Source organism: Gymnoscopelus microlampas (genome assembly GCF_963454915.1).
Source record: "Gymnoscopelus microlampas genome assembly, chromosome: 4".
Classification (NCBI taxonomy): domain Eukaryota; kingdom Metazoa; phylum Chordata; class Actinopteri; order Myctophiformes; family Myctophidae; genus Gymnoscopelus; species Gymnoscopelus microlampas.
Window position 1 is genome coordinate 35,001,202 of NC_139941.1, and position 18,402 is coordinate 35,019,603.

An 18,402-nucleotide genomic window follows, 5' to 3' on the forward strand; every position below is an offset into this window, starting at 1 on the left:
GGTGAATACTTTATTTCAACATACTAGGCCTATACCTTTTGGTATAATATAATATATGAAACCAGTTACTGTCAAGGTGGGACGATAGTTTTCAAGTACATTTTATTTGAAAGGGCAATTAATAGCTGAGTGTGAGATTATCATTCTGACAAGTCAACACTTTAATACACAATGCAAATAGTTCACCAAGAGACAAAAGAAAGGCTCTTTGAGCTGAGGATGTGGTTTCCGGTTACATTGGATTGATTATGTTTTGTTTTGTAAGACTAAATGCCCAACTGCTCAAGTGGAAGAGAAATGGTTGTAGCAGCAAGCTCAAAGATTGTAATGAGTATGCATTTATGGGATAGACATTTTTTGTGTATTAATGTATAATTCATTAATTCATAAAAGCATCCCATGAATGTCGTTTGCAATTTTGAAGTTTTATCAGACAGATTGTATAACACAACATCCTCTCAAAGGCCTAGCCTACTTTACTTTCATGTTACATGACATGGCTATGAACTACAGTCAATAGATTGCACAGCCAGTGACTCAGAATTTGTTGGGGTTTTTTTCTTTCTTCCTCAAAGCACTGATCTTTATCATAAATTACACTGAATGGGGTTTAACATTGGGGAGATTCCAGGGGGCTTTGGCTGATGCATGACATTGGTAACAGGATAGATGGGCTGAGGAGGAGTGGGCACCTCTGTGTTGAATTGGCTATTTTTTTTTCAATATAATGTATTAATAATTTAATATTTGGAAAATGTTTTAAAGTAAAGTATACATGATTATAACATGCTTAAACATTCGACAATTAAGGTCTAATATTTCTACAATTGCTACAAAACCTGTAGGCCTATATCCTATGTCATTTTGGGGCAGAAACAAGAAGTTGAAGGATACAATTAAGTCTGATAATTATGTACCGTGTATGTTCACATCATGTATACATTACATTACATTTTTCAAATATTTTATTTTTTTACATTATGGACAAAATAGACAGTTTTATATCGAGGTGCCCAGATGTCATTAGTGCCCACCTATCCTGTATCCATGCCATTATGCATTTTTACCTTGATTTGATATGATATCATATGATATAGACACCTGTGTGATACGATTTGACATAATTATGATATAGCCTACGTATTGTGATATGACATGAACATTATGTAAAGCATTTGAATGAACTTAAAATTAGGCCTAATAACAACAGTCACTTTCTTTGTTTATCAGTGAATTGAGTAGGCCTATAGGCTAGGCTGAGTGGATAATGTAATAATGTATTTTAAAATTAATTCGTCTTGATTTCTCTGTCACAAGAACTCTTTGGTGTGCTTTTTGGCAGAGTAGCATCATTGAATACACAGACGAAGCTTGTTGGGAGGAATGTTAATTGTGCATCTGATGCAAAAAAAATACAATGGAGAGTTGTGTTCTCTTCTCAGCTAGTTACCTCCGTATCCGCGGGGCGGGGCTGTTCTACCTCAGTTTAGTGCCCAGTTCTGCAGTGCCCACTTGGTTTTAGTGTCCAGCCAGTGGTGGAAAAAGTACTCACATTGTTTACATAAGTAAAAAGTAGCAATACTGCAATGTAGAAATACTTTGTCTGTTACAAATAAAAGTCCGAAATTAAAAGTAAAAGTACTGAAAATTGGAAATACTCCAGTAAAGTAAAAAATACCTTTAAAAAAGTACAGTAGGCTACTTGAGTAATTGTACTTAGTTACTTTACACCACTGGTGTCCAGCTAGTGCCACGCAAGGACACCCTTGCATTGAAAAGGCAGACATCTTCAGCAGTATTTTGTATTTTATTCTCTTAGTTGCTTTAAAGTTGACTACACCCATTAGCCTACATGAGGTAATGCGCTACAGTTCGTCCACTGGGACTGGGCTGCCGTGCCACTGGTTAAGTGTCTTCTACAGCAGTGGTTCCCAAACTTTTTAGCTTAAGACCCAAAAGAGAAATTAGACATTTGCCCGGAACCCAAACTAGTGAAAATAGCAGATCTAAGCTCACAACGCTACTTTTTGCGCCACGTTGTGAGATTGTACATTGGCTATTTTCACTACTTCTTAAATGTCTTTTAGGTTTTTTGATTATTCATGAAATTCTTTTGAAAAATCATTGCATTTTTGTATTCATGATTTTTATTTTTATTTTGTTTTTTAATGTTTTTGACATTGGTCCGCGACCCAAATATGGGACCCGACCTACTCCTTGGGAAACAGTGTTCTACAAAATCCACTCCACACGCATTCCTTCATAAGCATAAACACACACAAACACACACACACAAACAAGTAAAAAGGCCTGCTTCCACCAATTCGCAGAGCAGACTGTAACTTAATACGATAGATTCCTGTCCCACAGACCCGCACCGCGACGTCAGTTGGCTGGTTAAGTTCAGTTGGTTGGTTGGAATCAGATAAGGATGTGGGTGGTGTCTGTCAACCAGGCCAGCTGAGCCCACGACCCAGGCACTCACGACTCAACTGCTCAACTGAAGTGAAAGTATCGGTGAGGAAAACAGAGGAGTTAAAAAGGGCAACAGAGTGAAAGAGAACGCCGCGAAGTTCTTTCAGTTCAGAAGTGAAACTGTCGTGTGAATCCAGCGCAAGTTTTATTCTGAGCTCAAGCCCCGCTGATCAAATGATTCGGTGACAAAGTCGGACAGAAATAAAGTCTGTGACGCGAGAGCAATGGTAAGTGTATTTCATTTTTAATACGTTGCAGAAGCAGAATAAGTGCGTATGCAGTGTGTGTGTAGCCTGTTTCTTTGTTTTCCATAAAGTTTATGTCGACATTAAAGTTGTAGCCTACTAAATATTTTACGGTTTTAAAGCCTTTTGTATTATGTAGGCTACAAAAACAGTTGTGCACTAGAGGGCAAAGTCCTCAAAGGTGAAAGCGTGGGACCAACGAGGTGAAGTGAACATCACTATCAACAAAAACCTGTTGATAAATTATTACACTACTAAAGTAGGCCTATAATAGTAGCCTATTTTTTAAATTTATGTTAAAATACATTTAATTTGAATGGTTGATGAAAATAGAGTTTTTTGACTAGCTAGCCTAATTGAGGGTAGGCCTATTATAAGAGGGCTGTAAATCGTTAATGACATTACCCCTGGCGTTTTGGGAAAATGTCAAAATCAAAAAATCAAAAACGTTTTAACATTATATTTGTTATATTTTTCTCAAAGAAAATTATAGTGAAAATAGCAGATGTACAAGCTCACATCACGATGTGTCATGTTGCTTGTAGATCTGCTAGTTTTGCCATCTCTGTATGAGGATGTGCAGTAACCTTAAGTGGTTAAACTGAATTGGGATTTGGTAGGAAAATGCCAGGTCCACTCATTCTGTATGGAGGGGGGAGGGAGTGAAGGAAGGAAGGCACTCTAATGGGCAGTTCCTGAGCTAAGTCAATGCTGGTTCACTTTTTAGAACACTTTTGTTCAAATAATATGCTTAGCTCTCTAGGCTAATTGGAAAACCTAAAAATAAAAATCAATGATCAACTTATCAACTGACACTTCTTCACCATGTCTGCGCATTATAGCCTACATTTGCTTGTGTAAGGTTATGGGACAGTCTGAGGAAATGGGTGAATTATGAATCCACTCAAGATGCAGAGGTCATACTTGTTTTGTCCTGTCGGTTGGTTTCCTGCCCATGTCAAAGGCTAAGCATCGTAGCCTTGACTCTCTGAGACACACGTTTCCCCTCTGGCTACAGATGGCAAAATGTCATGGAGAAATCTGTCAGGACAAAAAAATACTCTGGGGTCCAGCTATGTCTCAACATATCCTGCTCTAGTTTCTTATCAATCTGTTGAGGCCTCAGAGGCATACATTTTCCTGGATATGGCTTGTTTGTTGTTAAGAATCAGGTAGGCTGCCTGTATCGGGCACAGAAAACCTGCCTGGCAACTTTTGATCAACTCCGATTGGCTGCCCAAGTGCTCTCTGTTCTTCTCCTGCAATGTCACTATCTCAGTGGTTCTCAAACTGTGTGCTACACTCTGTAGCACACTGGTGTGCCATGAGACAAGTCCAGGTGTGCCTGGGAATTTTGAGAATGGGAGAAGGAGAGAGCCTATCAGAGCTTGCTTTGCTATGTGAGCTACAACTAGCCTGGAAACCAGACAAAAAAAAAAAGATTTGGTCTGGCACCGCTCAGTTGTGATTGGATTTCACTCCCTCCGAAGTAGTGAGGGTCCAATCAGGGCCCAGTACGCAAATATGGGGCGGGTTTATCACCAGAGGCATTTTTTTAATCCGCCCCTTGGAAATGCAGGTTCCACACAGAGATTCCAGACTCTACGCAGTGATATTAGTCTGGCCACTTTGAGTAGAATGTCCCTTGATTCTGACTGGCCCTTTAGTGTGCCTTGGAGACCAGAAGTTTGAAAACCACTGTTCTAGGTCATTGCAGGAAACCTCTCTAGGTATTAACCTATCAATTGCATTTACCAGAGTTAAGGTAGCAATCAGTTTGTCTAATATTGCCATTGGTTCAAAATGATTGTTGTTTATAAGCCATAATGTTATCATGTATTCAAGTGTGGCCCAAGATAGCGCCGCCCATGGCTGCTGTGGTGTTGGGGAGTGTTGTTTATAAGCCATAATGTTATCATGTATTCAATTGTGGCCCAAGATAGCGCTGCTGTGGTGTTGGGGGGTGTTGTTTCTGTCTGTTGTAAACTGTGCTCCGCTGTACCAAATGAAATTCCTAACATGTTCACATGTCATGGCAGTAAAGTCTTCTGATTCTGATTCTGATGTTCCTGTTTGATGTTTTGCCCAGGAGAATGGAAGGAGTCGCCTGCAACAGGCCCAGGAGGACGTGGAGGGCGTTAGGGTCATCATGTTGGACAACCTCAACAAGGCTAGTGAGAGGGAGAGCAAGCTCGGCGATCTGGATGACAGGGCCGAGGTGCTCCTGACCAAGGTACAAGTTTAAGGTTTTATTTTCACATTTGTTCTGCAGAAAAATAAAGTGGGGTGGCCGTAGAGTGGGTGTAAAGGCCGCCTGGGAAAACGAAAGTCGCCGGTTCGCATCCCGGCCCTGGTCCATGTGTTGCAGTGTCTGTGAGCGAGACACTTAACCCCTAAGGCCTAACTGCTCCCTGAGCGCTGTAATTATAGCACCCTGGGTAAATTCAGAGGACAGGTTTCACGCCAAATATGGACCCCGACCTCCCAGTCTCAGGGTAGACACTCTAATCCCAAGGCCACTGAGTTGGTACTGTGGGAGTATGGACCGGCAAATTTAAGGGGTTGATAAAATAGAGAGTGGAAAGATGAAATTAGTGTAACCTTACTTAAACATATGTTTTCAAATAGGGGGGTGGGGGCATAAAAGCACCAACAAAGTAATTGCAACACTACCTCTTCCTCACTGAAAACACAAAGACAACTTTGGTATGGTATTTGAATTATATAAGAAAGGTAAGCAATGAAGAGTCAATGTAAGATAAGAATCTAAACCTTTACTGTTACTCCTTCCTTACTTAGTGCAAGATGCAAATAACCACAGGTAGACAGTCTAGATTAGTAGTCTAGACACTCTCTGGACATTACATGACAGGCTTTGAAGGCTGTGTGAGCACTGGTTTTCAGTTTCACTGGTTTTGTTACTACAGCTTTCAGGGGTCTTGAAGGAGCCCAGGGAATCAACTAGGAAATGTCATCTTGATGTCTATAAATACACCTTAGGTGGAGCTAGATGGGAAAACAAATGTACAATTTGCATCCTGATTGTGCTTTATGGGCCTATTTTTAGAAAGGTATTTCCTATTGTTTCCTAAGATGAATGAAGTGAACTGGTCTCCCTAGGTATGACTGTGTGTCCAGGACATGCCACGAGGCGCATGTCCGTCCGGGGGTCAGTTAAGGGGGTCACCTCTTTCCCACATTGGCCTGTTACATCACTGGGTCGCACAGTTATCTAAGGATGGATGGCCTGCTTTTTTTGGGGAGAAACTAGCAAACTAGCAGGCATGCCAAGAAAACTGCTGTGAAATTATAAAGACAATTAGACAAGTGACACAGGTCATGACCTAGGCCCAAAATACAAGGTTTCTTTTTGGTATGCATGTTGACTGATTGAACCACCAGGACATCCCAGCTGTGAAATCTAGAACACTGAGAAAATAAACTGGCATGGACTACAACAGCGTCTTTGCAGGAGAATAATTTTCAAATGTTTCACAGGCCTATGTTTTCCATTGATTGAGAATATTTGCTGCGTTTGAGTTATTTGACTAATTATGATTTGAATTATAGGACTAAAGAGCAATATTTTAACACAAACAAGCATCATGTGTGTGTACAGGACAATCTGGATCATCCTTATTAAGAGATTTCTAATCTTCATATGTAATGTTTGTATTTCGTGTGCCTTCTTTTTTTCAGAGTAAAGCCTTTCAAAAGACCACCCAGAAGGTGAAGGAGCAGAAACGTTGGGACAGCGTTAAGATGAAAGTGGTGCTGATTGGCATTGGAGTCGTCGTGGGAGTTGTCATTGTTGGAATTATAATCTATTATAGCATCGGCAGTTAGTTCTACGCAAGGCTAACCAGTAAAAATGGCATCATGGGGAATTAAGATTTCAGGACTAAAATGACAGACATGATGGAAATGATACCAGTGGAGACAGCTGAGAGAAGTACAATCATGGTGATGATTGGACAGGCCTGCTAGTAATAAGCTGTCACGTACCACGTCAAAACCACCCTTTGATGTCTGTGATGTTTGCTTGTTTAAAGTCATGCTTCTCAGTCCCGGCCATGGGTGCTCCGAGTTCTACTGGTTTTTACTTAAGCCATGACATGAAAACCAGCAGGACTCATTTAGACCTGTGATATCAAGGTAATGCAGTTAACAATCTTGCACAATGATAAACTAGCAGCTATATGGGTGCCCAGGATTGAGGTTGAAAGCCACTTATTAGAGTCATTTAGGGACGTATGTCAGGTTCACTCTTTTTCACTTATGTGTAGGTTGTCAATTGAAATGGTACCGTCGCTAACTCAGCTGCTTTTTCACTCTCTTTTGTAATGGTTACATCTCATTCTCTAACCACTACCAGCCCTCTGAAAAGTTGGAATGTGGAACGTGGAATATCACTCAGTAAATAGTCATTGATAGGTTATGTAAAAGAGGAAAGATGTCCTAGTATTACCATAATACCATTGGCAACACACGTCAATACATGCATTTTCTATGTTGTTATACATGTATTAACAATATCCACAGAGGAATTACAGTCTGACAGAGTAAACATGTGTTTACTCGTATCCCTGTTCATTTGAAATGGATTATCACAAAGAGTGAAAATGCTCCGTACCAACATTTTAAATATTCATTTGAGAATACAAAGCAGTGACCTATAGATGAAAAGTAATAACCTCATGTTCATCATTCAACAGTGGTGGACAGTAACTAAGTCATTTACTTACTGTTATTAAGTATTTTTGTTTGTATTTGCAAGCTCATGGCTTTCACGCCGCTACATTTAAAATAGAAATATTGTAGTTTTGACTCCACTACAGAAGGGACTCTTAGAACCCCCCCCCAAAAGTATATAAACTATATATAAACTATACATATATCTACAAGCCCACAACACATCACACCATTTCAGATTGTTTCTTTTACATTATTTTGGAAATGTTTTAAATGTCAATACAGCAATGCATATTGATCTTCAAAAGAAAATGTACTTTGTAATTTGTACTTTTGAATACTTTGAATATTTACTTGAGTATACGTTGCCCACCACTGTCATTCAATGCCTCAATAATGCAGTGGATGAAGACAGTAATAAATGTTAAGGGACTTATTGTAAGTTAAAATGTTGTGCTGTCAATCATTTTGACACTGAAATGGTTAATATGTCATATTCAAATTAAACATTTAAATGAAGTCCATGTTGCACTCTGGTAGAGATGTTTGCAGTTGAGGAAGGAACCCCTGTAAGGTTTATAAAAAGTAATTTCCTATTAAAACAAACATAAATAAGTAAGATAAACATAATATTGCCAAATCAAACAAGTAGATGTGTGTGCTGAGTAAATAGCTCAATCCAAGTGAGCACTATGTACAAATCAGATTTCAGAGAAATCAGAGATGCTGAGAAATCACTTATAACACTTCTTAACACAGAAGAGTTTTTTTTGTATCCATTTAGTGTTCTTTCTTGTAAAGTCAAGGGTTTATGCTATTCTGTGTTTTTGTTTGCATGTTACCATTTGTGACATTTCTCATCTCAAACTGTCTAAAGGTGTAATGCACAGTGTTTTAAAAGATTAAAAAGACAATGCTGATAAATAATTCACAAAATTCTGTGCTGTCAAAGGTCAATTGAAGACCATTTTCAGCACCAATATCCCTCTATCCCATGAGTAATCAGAGTTGTGAGCCGTCCTTATGCCTTGCCTAAGCCATAACATACATCAGGTACCAGTAACAGAGCGAAAGTCACACTTTTTGTTGTTTGTTGGTAGGGCATTCCACATTGTGGTGGCATAGCAGTAGAACAAATGTATCCCCATATTTGTGCCAAATCTGGGTTGAATAAGATCAGTGGAGCTTCCTCTAGGGTATCGCTGTACTGATTTTGATTGAATTGATTGAATTCTTTATTAACAGTTTGCAAAGACAAGCACAGGGAAGTACAGTTCAATACAAGGTCTGTTGAGAGGATTTTAAACCCAGGAAAGCACTATGGCTTGTTTCCATTGCGGTTCTTTGTACTCAATTCATCGAAACATTTAGTGACCGACAAATATACACTATGCAAAAACATCATATAAACGGGTAGAAATCGAAAATATATATGTACAATATGTACAGTAAACAAAACAGTTTTTGAGTATCTTGAAGGCCAGGCCCATAGCAAGTTGCTTTTAGTCCGTCCTTTACCCTGAGCCATCCCAGCCTAGCATAATGAAGAGCAGGGGGTAGATGAGTTCCAGGTGAGAGGCCAAGTAGTAACCTGACCAGTTTGTTTTGAGCGGTCTGAAGCTTTGTTTTGAATGCCTTTGTGGCCTTTGTGCCATGAGGTGCATGCATAGACTAAAATGACATTGGATGAGTGCTCCAGCTATAGAGTCCTCAGTCAGTATTCCTATGACCACCGAGGAGATCCTGAATAGAAATCTTGTTCTTTGGTTGGCTTTTCTGATTACTTTTGTTGCCATTTTTTCCACTGGAAAGGTTGTCCTCTAAAATACAACCCAGGTAGGTAATTTCTCCTGTCCTTGTGATAACATTGTCGCCCACTTTGACCGTGAAGCAGAGGTTAATTCTGGACCCAAAGAGAATGGATTTATTTTTGCCCAGGTCACGTGTAATGATAGTTTGTTAACAGTGAGCCAGGTGCAGATTTGACCGAGTTCAGGGCCTTTTCAACCTGCAATTTGTCCTTGTCCAAGACCAGGAGTGTCTCATCCGCTAACAATAACAAATTGTAGTCACGTGATGATGTCATTGTCATGTCGTGTGTATCCATACCTCTATGTGTATATCTGATGAACAGCTTTCTTGTGAATAAGGACAGGACAGATCTAGGAAAAATCTGACACATTGTAAAATAAACTCCAGAAGATGGCAGTAATGCAACACAAATAAGAATAAGAACAGGAAGAACAGTATGCCTGAGTCATAACAACATAACTACATGGCTGATATTTGTAACAAACCAAAACGCGTGAAAATCGGTTGAGAATTCAGCGAGTTATGATGATTGTCATTGTGTAGAGAGACCTACATTGGCGCATTGATACATTCAGTGTTGTGATATTCTTGTGAGCTTGTAGATCTGCTATTTTCAAAAACTCTTGAAATAAAATGTGAAATATTTGGAATATTTTGAAACATTCTAAACAACACAAATGCTCCCTGGCACAAAACATTTATGAAAAAAACAAAACATTTATGTTTTGAAAAAATAAAAACAACAATGTGGAAGTGAGCCTAAATAATCAAGTACAGGTTAGAAACCAGACCCAAAAAACCCAACCTGTAACTACCAATTTTGACAAGCAACTTTACAGAAAAAGAAGCCCAAAGTCGCTTATAATAAGCCGACATGTAGGGCGGCCGCGATGACGCATCGCTCCAATCAGAGGCTCCAGTGAACAACAGCGGCCAATGAGGTATCTTGAAGAAATGTATTGGCTCTTTCTGATTGGATTACAACGGGCCTGGGAAAACGGACACATTAATTTATCGTCATACCAGGGTTGCCATGTCCGCTTATTATAAGCGACCTGTTTTTTTTCTTCTAAAGTTTAGTTGCTTTTGCTTATTTGGACTTGCTTCCTAAATATTGTTTAAACCATTGGTTCTAAAATATTTTCATGTCAAGGACCCCCAAATTAATATGTAATTATCCAAGGACCCCCCCCAACTGAAAATATGTTGTGCCAGCTGACACAAAATATTGTAGGGACCCCCATACAAGATTTGTGTTGTTAAAATGTTTTTAAAATATTCAAATTTATTTTTTCTCCCCAGCTTCTTTTGAAAATAGCCAATGCATATAGGTTTAAACTTAAGTGCTCATGTAGCCGTAGCCTAGTCGCTTCTTTTGGGCTTGTTTTCCTAGACCTGGTTGCTTATTTCTCTCGCAAAATCTGGCAACACTGCACATGATTGTATCGTCATACCTACGCGTCATACCCGGTAGAATGACCAATGTTTACTGTTGCTAACAGAGGTGAGTCTTCTACTGTGTTGATTTTATGAGCAGTTTGTTTGTTTTCTAGACAACTTTTGTAAAATGCGATTCCCTGCTGTTGTCTGTTACGTGTCTGTCTGCCAGTTATAGAAGTACTCAGAAAGCGTTACAAATGGCTATCAAGTGTTACCTTAGATAGCTCCAGACAGCCATAGCTGTTATTAGCCTGTGTGCTATTACTACAGGCAACTTTTTGGTTTACATGTTTGTGTCCGTGAAAGGCTTAAGTTAGTGAGTTGTTCTCGCAATTGAGAACTGGAGATTAGTTATTAATTGGTTATTAAGTTACATCACGCCACAGTGCTAGCATTGGATCAAGACCATCATAGATGTATTTTATCGAGTCTGACATTTACTTTCTTATCTACGATAGTCTTGGCTAGCACCCCCCAGTGCGTCCTGCAATTTCACCAGTAATGCCCGTACTTCAACGTATATGTAAACACATATATATATATGGTGCTTACCCGGTTGCCCCAAATGTTAACTCGCACCTCGGAGTCTTTGTGCAATGTATTAGTCCGTACTGTTCAATATATATGTGTTTTAATCCCGTCTGTGGCCGACCGCCAGCTTTCCCCCCTGGTTTACTTTCTGTTTACATTGAGTGTAATTCCGGCTTTCACCGGATGCGCCTCGCCACTACCGCCCATTGAGGAATACAGGGAATTTCCGACAGAATCCGACACAGATGGGATTAAAACACTTCTTTATTGAAAAATACGGACTAATACATTGCACAAAGACTCCGAACCGCGAGTTAACATTTGGGGCAACCGCGTAAGCACCGTATATATATTTGTGTGCACGTACGAGCTTTACTAATGAAAGTGCAGGACGCAGTGGTGGTGCTGGCCAAGACTGTCGTAGATATGAAAGTAAAAGTCAGACTCGATAATACATCTATGATAGTCTTGCTCCAAGGCTACCAGTGCCATAATTGTAAACAAATATATACATATATAAATGAGGATGTCATACAGCTTGGATGATTTGATAAAGCAGTAAAACTTTTAAAATGTTTCCCCTATCAGGTACATATCTGTGTGTTAGGAGGATCAAATGGCATCCTACTTTGATGAACATGATTGTGAGCCTACTAACCCAGAAGAACAGTACCGGCAGAATGCACTACTTGAATTGGCCAGGTGAGAACATCTTATTTCAAATAAAGTAACCACATTTGTGCCAACATTAAATGACTAATTTCAATGGAGCCTTTCCCCTTTCTTAAGAATGTGGACAATGTAATGTACCCAACTGTCTCCAGGTTAAATATGTATGTATATTAGTGACAATTTGTCAAAAAGAAAATACAAATGTATCAAGTCGATGTATTGACAGACTACTGGTATTTCTCTCTCTGTGAAGGTCTTTGATGCAGGGCTTGGACATTGACTCAGGGGCATTTGACCTATCAGATTGGGACCAGCGTCTTCCACCTCCAGCAGCCAAAACTGCAGTACAAACCCTCTCCGTGGTCATCATCTCTCCAGAACAAGCAGGTGACTCAGCAGCACAGAAACTGACCTCATTGACAATTAACCTTTTATGTTTTGTTTTCTAATGTTAAAGTAGTCCACCACACACTGAAGAGTCTTCATAGAGTTAATTATACTGCTAATTCTTAAATCAGAATGATCAGCAAATCTGATGTCAGAAAGAATGATGAATTTTGGTTATGGGTTCAGTGATGTGCGACTTCATTTAATTGGCTTATTACTAGATTGTACAGTGAAGGGAGTATACCAGTATGCCTATACACATATTGATTGAATTTACAGCAGCAGCAACAAAACTACAATATGTCATTCAGAGGTTCGGGTGGGCGGGATCAGAACAAAATGTGGATGTCCTGTGCCTCTGAGATGATGTGATTAGCCGAACTGGTTTGGCTACTGTGATTGGTCAGACATTCGGCATTGTTTCCGCTTACAGCCCAGCTACAAGTTCAATCTGTCAGCAGTGAAGTAAGTGAAAAACAACGGTAGTTTGGAAGAGACACAAGCCAACTTCCAGATGGTACAAACACCTCTGAAATCTCTCTACCATTCATAAACACAACCTATCGCCAGAAAGGACAAAACCTCCATACCTCTGTCACAAATTCCCCATAGTGGTGGTGTCGCAGTCGCAATATCCAGGTATTCATTTAACCATCGGTTACAGCAGTGCAGCAGGGGGCGGTGTCTGGCTTCCAGAACACAGAACTGTTCTGTGGCAGTATGAAATGCAATTTGTCCGTCAGACGTTTTATTTTTTATTTTGGTTCAGGGAGCCCTCCCGAACCAAACTGACTTTGGTTGTTCTGATGTAGTATGCAGCTACCTTTTGTCTCAGTATACTTATATACACGTATATATCTGATATACTCTGTGCACCTGTGCAGCTTGAGCCATTCATCCAATTGCGATGGCATGTGGTGTGTCTGTTCGTATTGGTGCTCCATCAGCTGAAGCTGCCAAAGGGAAGTCATTTATTATGTTGTGGGCAGTGGTCGTGTTGTTGGTCGTGAGTGGCACATGTTGTTTGCCAGTGTAGCGTAAATTAACTACGGTGTCATATCTTCACATGATAAATTACATGATATCGGATCTTTTCATACTGCATAGTACTCGCCGATACCTGATCCAGTATTTTAGGCAGTATCGGAGGCATTTACGATGCTGGTAAAGGTATTGGAACAACTGTACCATATGTTTGACTTCCCATCTGTATACAGATTGTATCGTGGAAACTTGAGGAATTTCACAGAGGCGCCCTTGGAGGTGCAGTGGGGAGAGCATACATCCCTCGGGGGGTGGCACCAGTGCTGATTGTCAGGGAGCCGAATGTGAGTTTCCTTACCTGGATGGCATGTCTGTCTTTTGCATGAGCAAATTCCGCAAACCATGCCCCATCGCTGTACGTTTTCACTTGAAAACAAGGCAGGCACGCCAAAAGGGAGTCCTTGAGGCTTGTGAGATGCGCCTAAGTGATTGCCTGCCCCTAGTAGCCGATGGCCTAACACGTGGATGAGTGCCGTCTGAGTTGGCAAGCCATGGTGGACAGAATAGTATATCATCTGTTTCCAAATTGCACATTTTAGTGGGCTAGCTAGCAGCTAGCAAGCTATATAATGTAAACAAACTGGCTACATGCGGGCACACATCGCCTCCACCCAGGAAAAGGGAGGACAGCGTTGCCACTAGTCAGTGAAAACAATTGCGTTTAAGTAGGTGCATGAAGAGCAGCAGTTCAAGAATGTCCACAAAGAGAATCCTTGCATAAGTCCCCCTGGGAAGTAAATGTGTTGGAGGGTATGATCGTAATCCCATGTTGACTGCGTCTTCGACAGATTTGTTGGCCTGATAGTTGAACTGTAGAGGGTATGACTGTGATGTCCTTCAGATGGGCCAGCACCAGTCTCCCAAAGATCCTAAGGCCAAAATATGCTCCTTCTGAAGTTTTCAGAAAGGGAGGTGATATAACTACAAATCTATGTCATTCAGAACTTCTGATGGGAGGTCTTAGAACTGTTTCTCAGAACTCCTGCACCCCCAGATGTCCTGACTGTTTGAACTAGTTCTGGACGCCTGTCCAAATTCCAAAACGGCATTTTTGTCCGACGTCGGAAGGAGCATGTATTGTCCTTTAATCACCACATACTGTAGGTCGGGGCGACAGGCAGGCCTGTGCAGAGAAATGGGAAAGACGGGAGAGAAAAGGGATGACATCGTCTTGAATTTAGGACAAGTGAACTTGTGAATGACCATAATTGTAGTGCTTTCACGTCTGTGACATTTTGAGAGTCAGTAATGCATTGTTATTAACATAGTATAGATTAACAGAATTGAGCATTAGCCAAATTGTTTTTTAAATTGAAGTTTGAGGAGAAAAGCTTGGTAATATCCTGTATAGAAGCATATCCTCCTGTTTTCATCCCCTTAAAGCAGCTAATATGCTGAATGAGATCTGTAATGATGATGATAATTGGCTGTGTGTGGAGGCTTGTTATTCCAACCAATAGAGTGTACATATTTTCGAGGAAGATAATAGATAAATAATAGGTAAGCAAAGTCAACCTGATTGTTGTTCTTCTCACAGATAAAGGGCTGAAGTGTCCCGTGTGTCTACTGGAGTTTGAGGAGCAAGAGACAGTTCGAGAAATGCCCTGCAAACACCTCTTCCACTCAGGATGCATCCTGCCCTGGTTAGGGAAGGTAAATCACACACAAAGTTGTAAATCTTGTAAGATATCAGACAAATCATCCTTTGCGTTGATTGAAGTATGCCAAGCAACCTAGGTTGCTCTTCTTGATTTCACAAATGCTTCTTGTCATCGTTTATACATTGCCGATCTGTCACCACCGTACAGCAAAACCTTGGACTCTTGGTACACAGGTTTTTGAATGGTAACTTTTGAATGGTAAACAATTGAATGGTGACCATCCAATGCAATTTGGAGTAGATGGGATTTGAGGTTAGAGGGGCTAAAACCACACCACAACTCTAGTTCAATGTTACTCATACTGTAGGGGGAGACAGAGGAAGTGGGCTCTGGTGGGACTTGATTCTAGGCAACCCTGTTTCTGTGGTTTGGCCATAATGATATGGTTTATGGGCACAATGTTCACTTTTCAATTATGTTTTATGTGCACAATATTCCTTTTTCAACCATAGACCAACTCCTGTCCTCTATGTCGCCTCGAATTACCAACCGACAATCCAGAGTATGAAGAATTTAAAAAAGACAAGGTTAGTCTGCAAAAGCTGTATTGTACAACATTGTTCCTTATGTTCACTTTACTTCTCAGTAAATTCATTCTTGTCAGTGCCTTGTGGAAGAATTGGTGATTAAAATAACTGATTGTGGATATGTTTCAGGAGAGAAGAAAACAAAGGGAACACAGACTAGAGGATCTACATGGAGCCATGTACACATAACGTTTGAGTTGTCAATCTTAAGGCCAAATTATATTTCATGACACAACCCTTTCGACAAGTGACATGTTTTTCACCTGAAAATATATCATTTTTGTTGAGCAACGAAAGGGTTCTGTAATTAAATATAGATGCGCCTTTAGTGCAATTCATGACATAGTCTGCAGTGATATGTTTCCCAAGGAATTCCCTGGAGATGTTAAGTACAAAGGAAAGAAATGTAGGAACACCTATCTGTAAAAATGTAAATGTGAGAAGGCCCATGTCTATTTTGGATATAAGGTAGAACACGTGGTTATTTTCTTCCACTTGTCTAGGTAGCATGAATGATTTTTTTGCCATGTCCCTACAAAGTGATAGGGTTGCATAACTGTGAGATTTCTTTTACTTTTGCTTGCATTCAATTAGAGTGAATGAAAAGTTTTTAGCGATTTCTTTTTTTTATATAACTATGGATGCTAAACATTTGTGTACAAGCGGCTATTCTACTGGAATTTGTTTCCCAAAGAAATTAAAAGTATGATTTGTGATAGTACAATATGAGGAAATCCAAGTCTGTATGTACCAGTATTTAGTCTTAACTCTTACTTTCTTTGCCTTAGGATGCCTGAATGAGGGTTGGTTGTTTCTTTAAAGATTATTTTTATGCTTTTATTTTAGCTATATGATTGCAGAGAGAGAGGAAACTGTCCAAATCAGTCCAAAGCAGAAGGGGTTTGCAGTTCACTAATATACAGTAAAAGTTTCTCAAAGCATATGGGTGCTATATCCCTAGAAGCCAACAAAAGAAAGAACGTCCAGCACACGCAACAACCTTAATATAATTTATTGAAGCAGTCCTATGAAGTCAATGCATTTTAGCCAAGATTGCCTTCTTCAGCACTAAAACAAAAAGAACATGGTTGCCCTGCTTTTGGTTGACTGCAATACATTATATTAAGGTGGTTGTGTGTGCTGCCTGGCTGTTCTTTCTTTTGTACTATACAGTGGTACCACAGCGATGTCTTGTTGCCAAATGTACCAACAAAAATACTGAATCGTATAATTTACCCTGCTGCTTTAAATTGTGGTTTTGAGGCACTGTCAGGAGTAGATGATCTACACATCAAATAATCTACACCTATTTTCAAAACATGCTGAACTGATCAAGTTGCTCATTCCCTCAAATGTAATGTAAATAGGTTATGATATGTAATGTGTATGCCTGTCAAATGAATGAATTATTGCCCAGGGTCCCTCTAGTGGTATTATTTGGGCATGAAAAAAGAACCAGTCGTACAAGCATTTATAATTTGTTTTATTCCATATTTTAATATAAATCTCTGACAAAAGAAAATACCTAAATGATAAACAAATCATACATACTGTATGTACATAAGTAATTTATATATAAAAAAAGGAAACAAAATATTCTCTGTGTTGCCTTGTTAACTTGTTTGGGGGGTTCATTGGTTGTCCTCAGTGTTCCATCAAATTGAGTCGAGTGCACATTTTACATGGGGGGGGATAGTGTTACAGACATTTGTTTTCCATAGGGTTCCATTAAGCAGAGAAATGACATGTTGACAAAGCCAGTTGTAAAGCCACTTTTATGTTTTGGCCTGTCCAGTGGAAGATGGAAGAGGTTTTGTCACAGAATAAAACTGACTGTGTACAGTTTAACAAGCTGCCAAGTGAAGTCTTGATCAAATGATTATTTGACTTCGTTTTACAGAATGGTGAAAATAGGCTACAGCAGAAAGCAAGATTCTACAAAACATCTGGCACAGGATGAGGCAGGATAAGGCCAAAAGAATCAAAGAACATTGTGCATATACAGGAACTAGAATTTCTATCACAGTACATGAAACCAACCATGCACATCCAACGTATCTCACCTACTGCCAGGGGCCAGATGGCTGAAAACGTTAAGATGCATAAAAATTCCAGTGCAGATTCCAATCTTCTTTTCTTTCTTTTTTGGCAAGAGTAGGAGTTTGAAACACCATCTTTGACACAGCTGTTCTACTTCAGGTTCCTACACAGTTAGAGAACATCTGATAAATATATTTCTAGACTGTTTCTAGGACTTAGGTTGAAATAGCACAGGAATTCTGAGAAGGTATTTGGGAAAAACTGTTCTGTTGCATACTCTGCTCGTATTATCAAGTTGTAGACCCACTGTCATTTCATATCTTGTGATATTTGTTAGAACTTGAACCTGTATAGGCGATATGGTAAATGCATGCATTTCTATAGCACCTTTATCCAAAGTGCTTTACAATGTGCATTACATTCACCCAGTCACACACTGTCACCGATGGTGGAGGCAACCATACAAGGCATCAACTTCATAATCAGGAGCAGTTAGGGGTTCAGTGTCTTAATACGAAAGCCAGGAGAGCTGGGGATCGAACCGTGGGTTTCCAGGTGGCCACTCTACCTCCTGAGCCACTGCTGATATGGCCAAGACACATTGCCAAGCCAGTATCAGCATACATCATATTGAACAGACAAACGTCTCCAAAATCAGACAAAAAACAAAGTTCTGGAAAAAGTATGAGGGGGGGGGCGGTATTTGTAAGAACCCTGACTTCCATCTTCACTGATATTCACAGAGGTAGCTGAAATGACAACTTAAATGTATATTGCTGGCATCCAGTGATTTTACATAGTTTATACACCAATACTACCAACAGTAAACCAACAGGTTACCCCTGACATTCGTCACAGACGAGATTGACCCGACAA

At 39.9% G+C, this 18,402-nt stretch overlaps 2 protein-coding genes across 2 annotated transcripts in view; both read left to right on the forward strand.

Moving 5' to 3' along the window:
* Positions 1 to 2,415: 2,415 nt before the first annotated feature.
* Positions 2,416 to 8,308, forward strand: vamp5 (vesicle-associated membrane protein 5). Its single transcript, XM_084054832.1, has 3 exons — positions 2,416 to 2,702; positions 4,810 to 4,953; positions 6,420 to 8,308. Exons 1-3 carry the CDS (start codon positions 2,700 to 2,702, stop codon positions 6,564 to 6,566), a joined length of 294 nt encoding a protein of 97 aa, XP_083910958.1. The 5' UTR covers positions 2,416 to 2,699; the 3' UTR covers positions 6,567 to 8,308.
* A 2,383-nt stretch (positions 8,309 to 10,691) lies between these two features.
* Positions 10,692 to 18,402, forward strand: part of rnf181 (ring finger protein 181) — a 33,308-nt gene continuing 25,597 nt past the window's right edge. Inside the window, exons 1-6 of the mRNA XM_084055643.1 lie at positions 10,692 to 10,728; positions 11,784 to 11,897; positions 12,121 to 12,254; positions 14,836 to 14,951; positions 15,412 to 15,486; positions 15,616 to 16,204. Of these exons, the coding sequence (XP_083911769.1) occupies positions 11,812 to 11,897; positions 12,121 to 12,254; positions 14,836 to 14,951; positions 15,412 to 15,486; positions 15,616 to 15,675 (471 nt within the window). The 5' untranslated portion in view covers positions 10,692 to 10,728; positions 11,784 to 11,811 and the 3' untranslated portion in view covers positions 15,676 to 16,204. The remainder of the gene's footprint in view (positions 10,729 to 11,783; positions 11,898 to 12,120; positions 12,255 to 14,835; positions 14,952 to 15,411; positions 15,487 to 15,615; positions 16,205 to 18,402) is intronic.

Bases quoted from the DNA above. Each gene is read 5' to 3' on its own strand.
- vamp5 (XM_084054832.1), top strand. The intron at 4,954-6,419 runs GTACAAGTTTAA...TCTTTTTTTCAG, and splicing joins CCGAGGTGCTCCTGACCAAG to AGTAAAGCCTTTCAAAAGAC.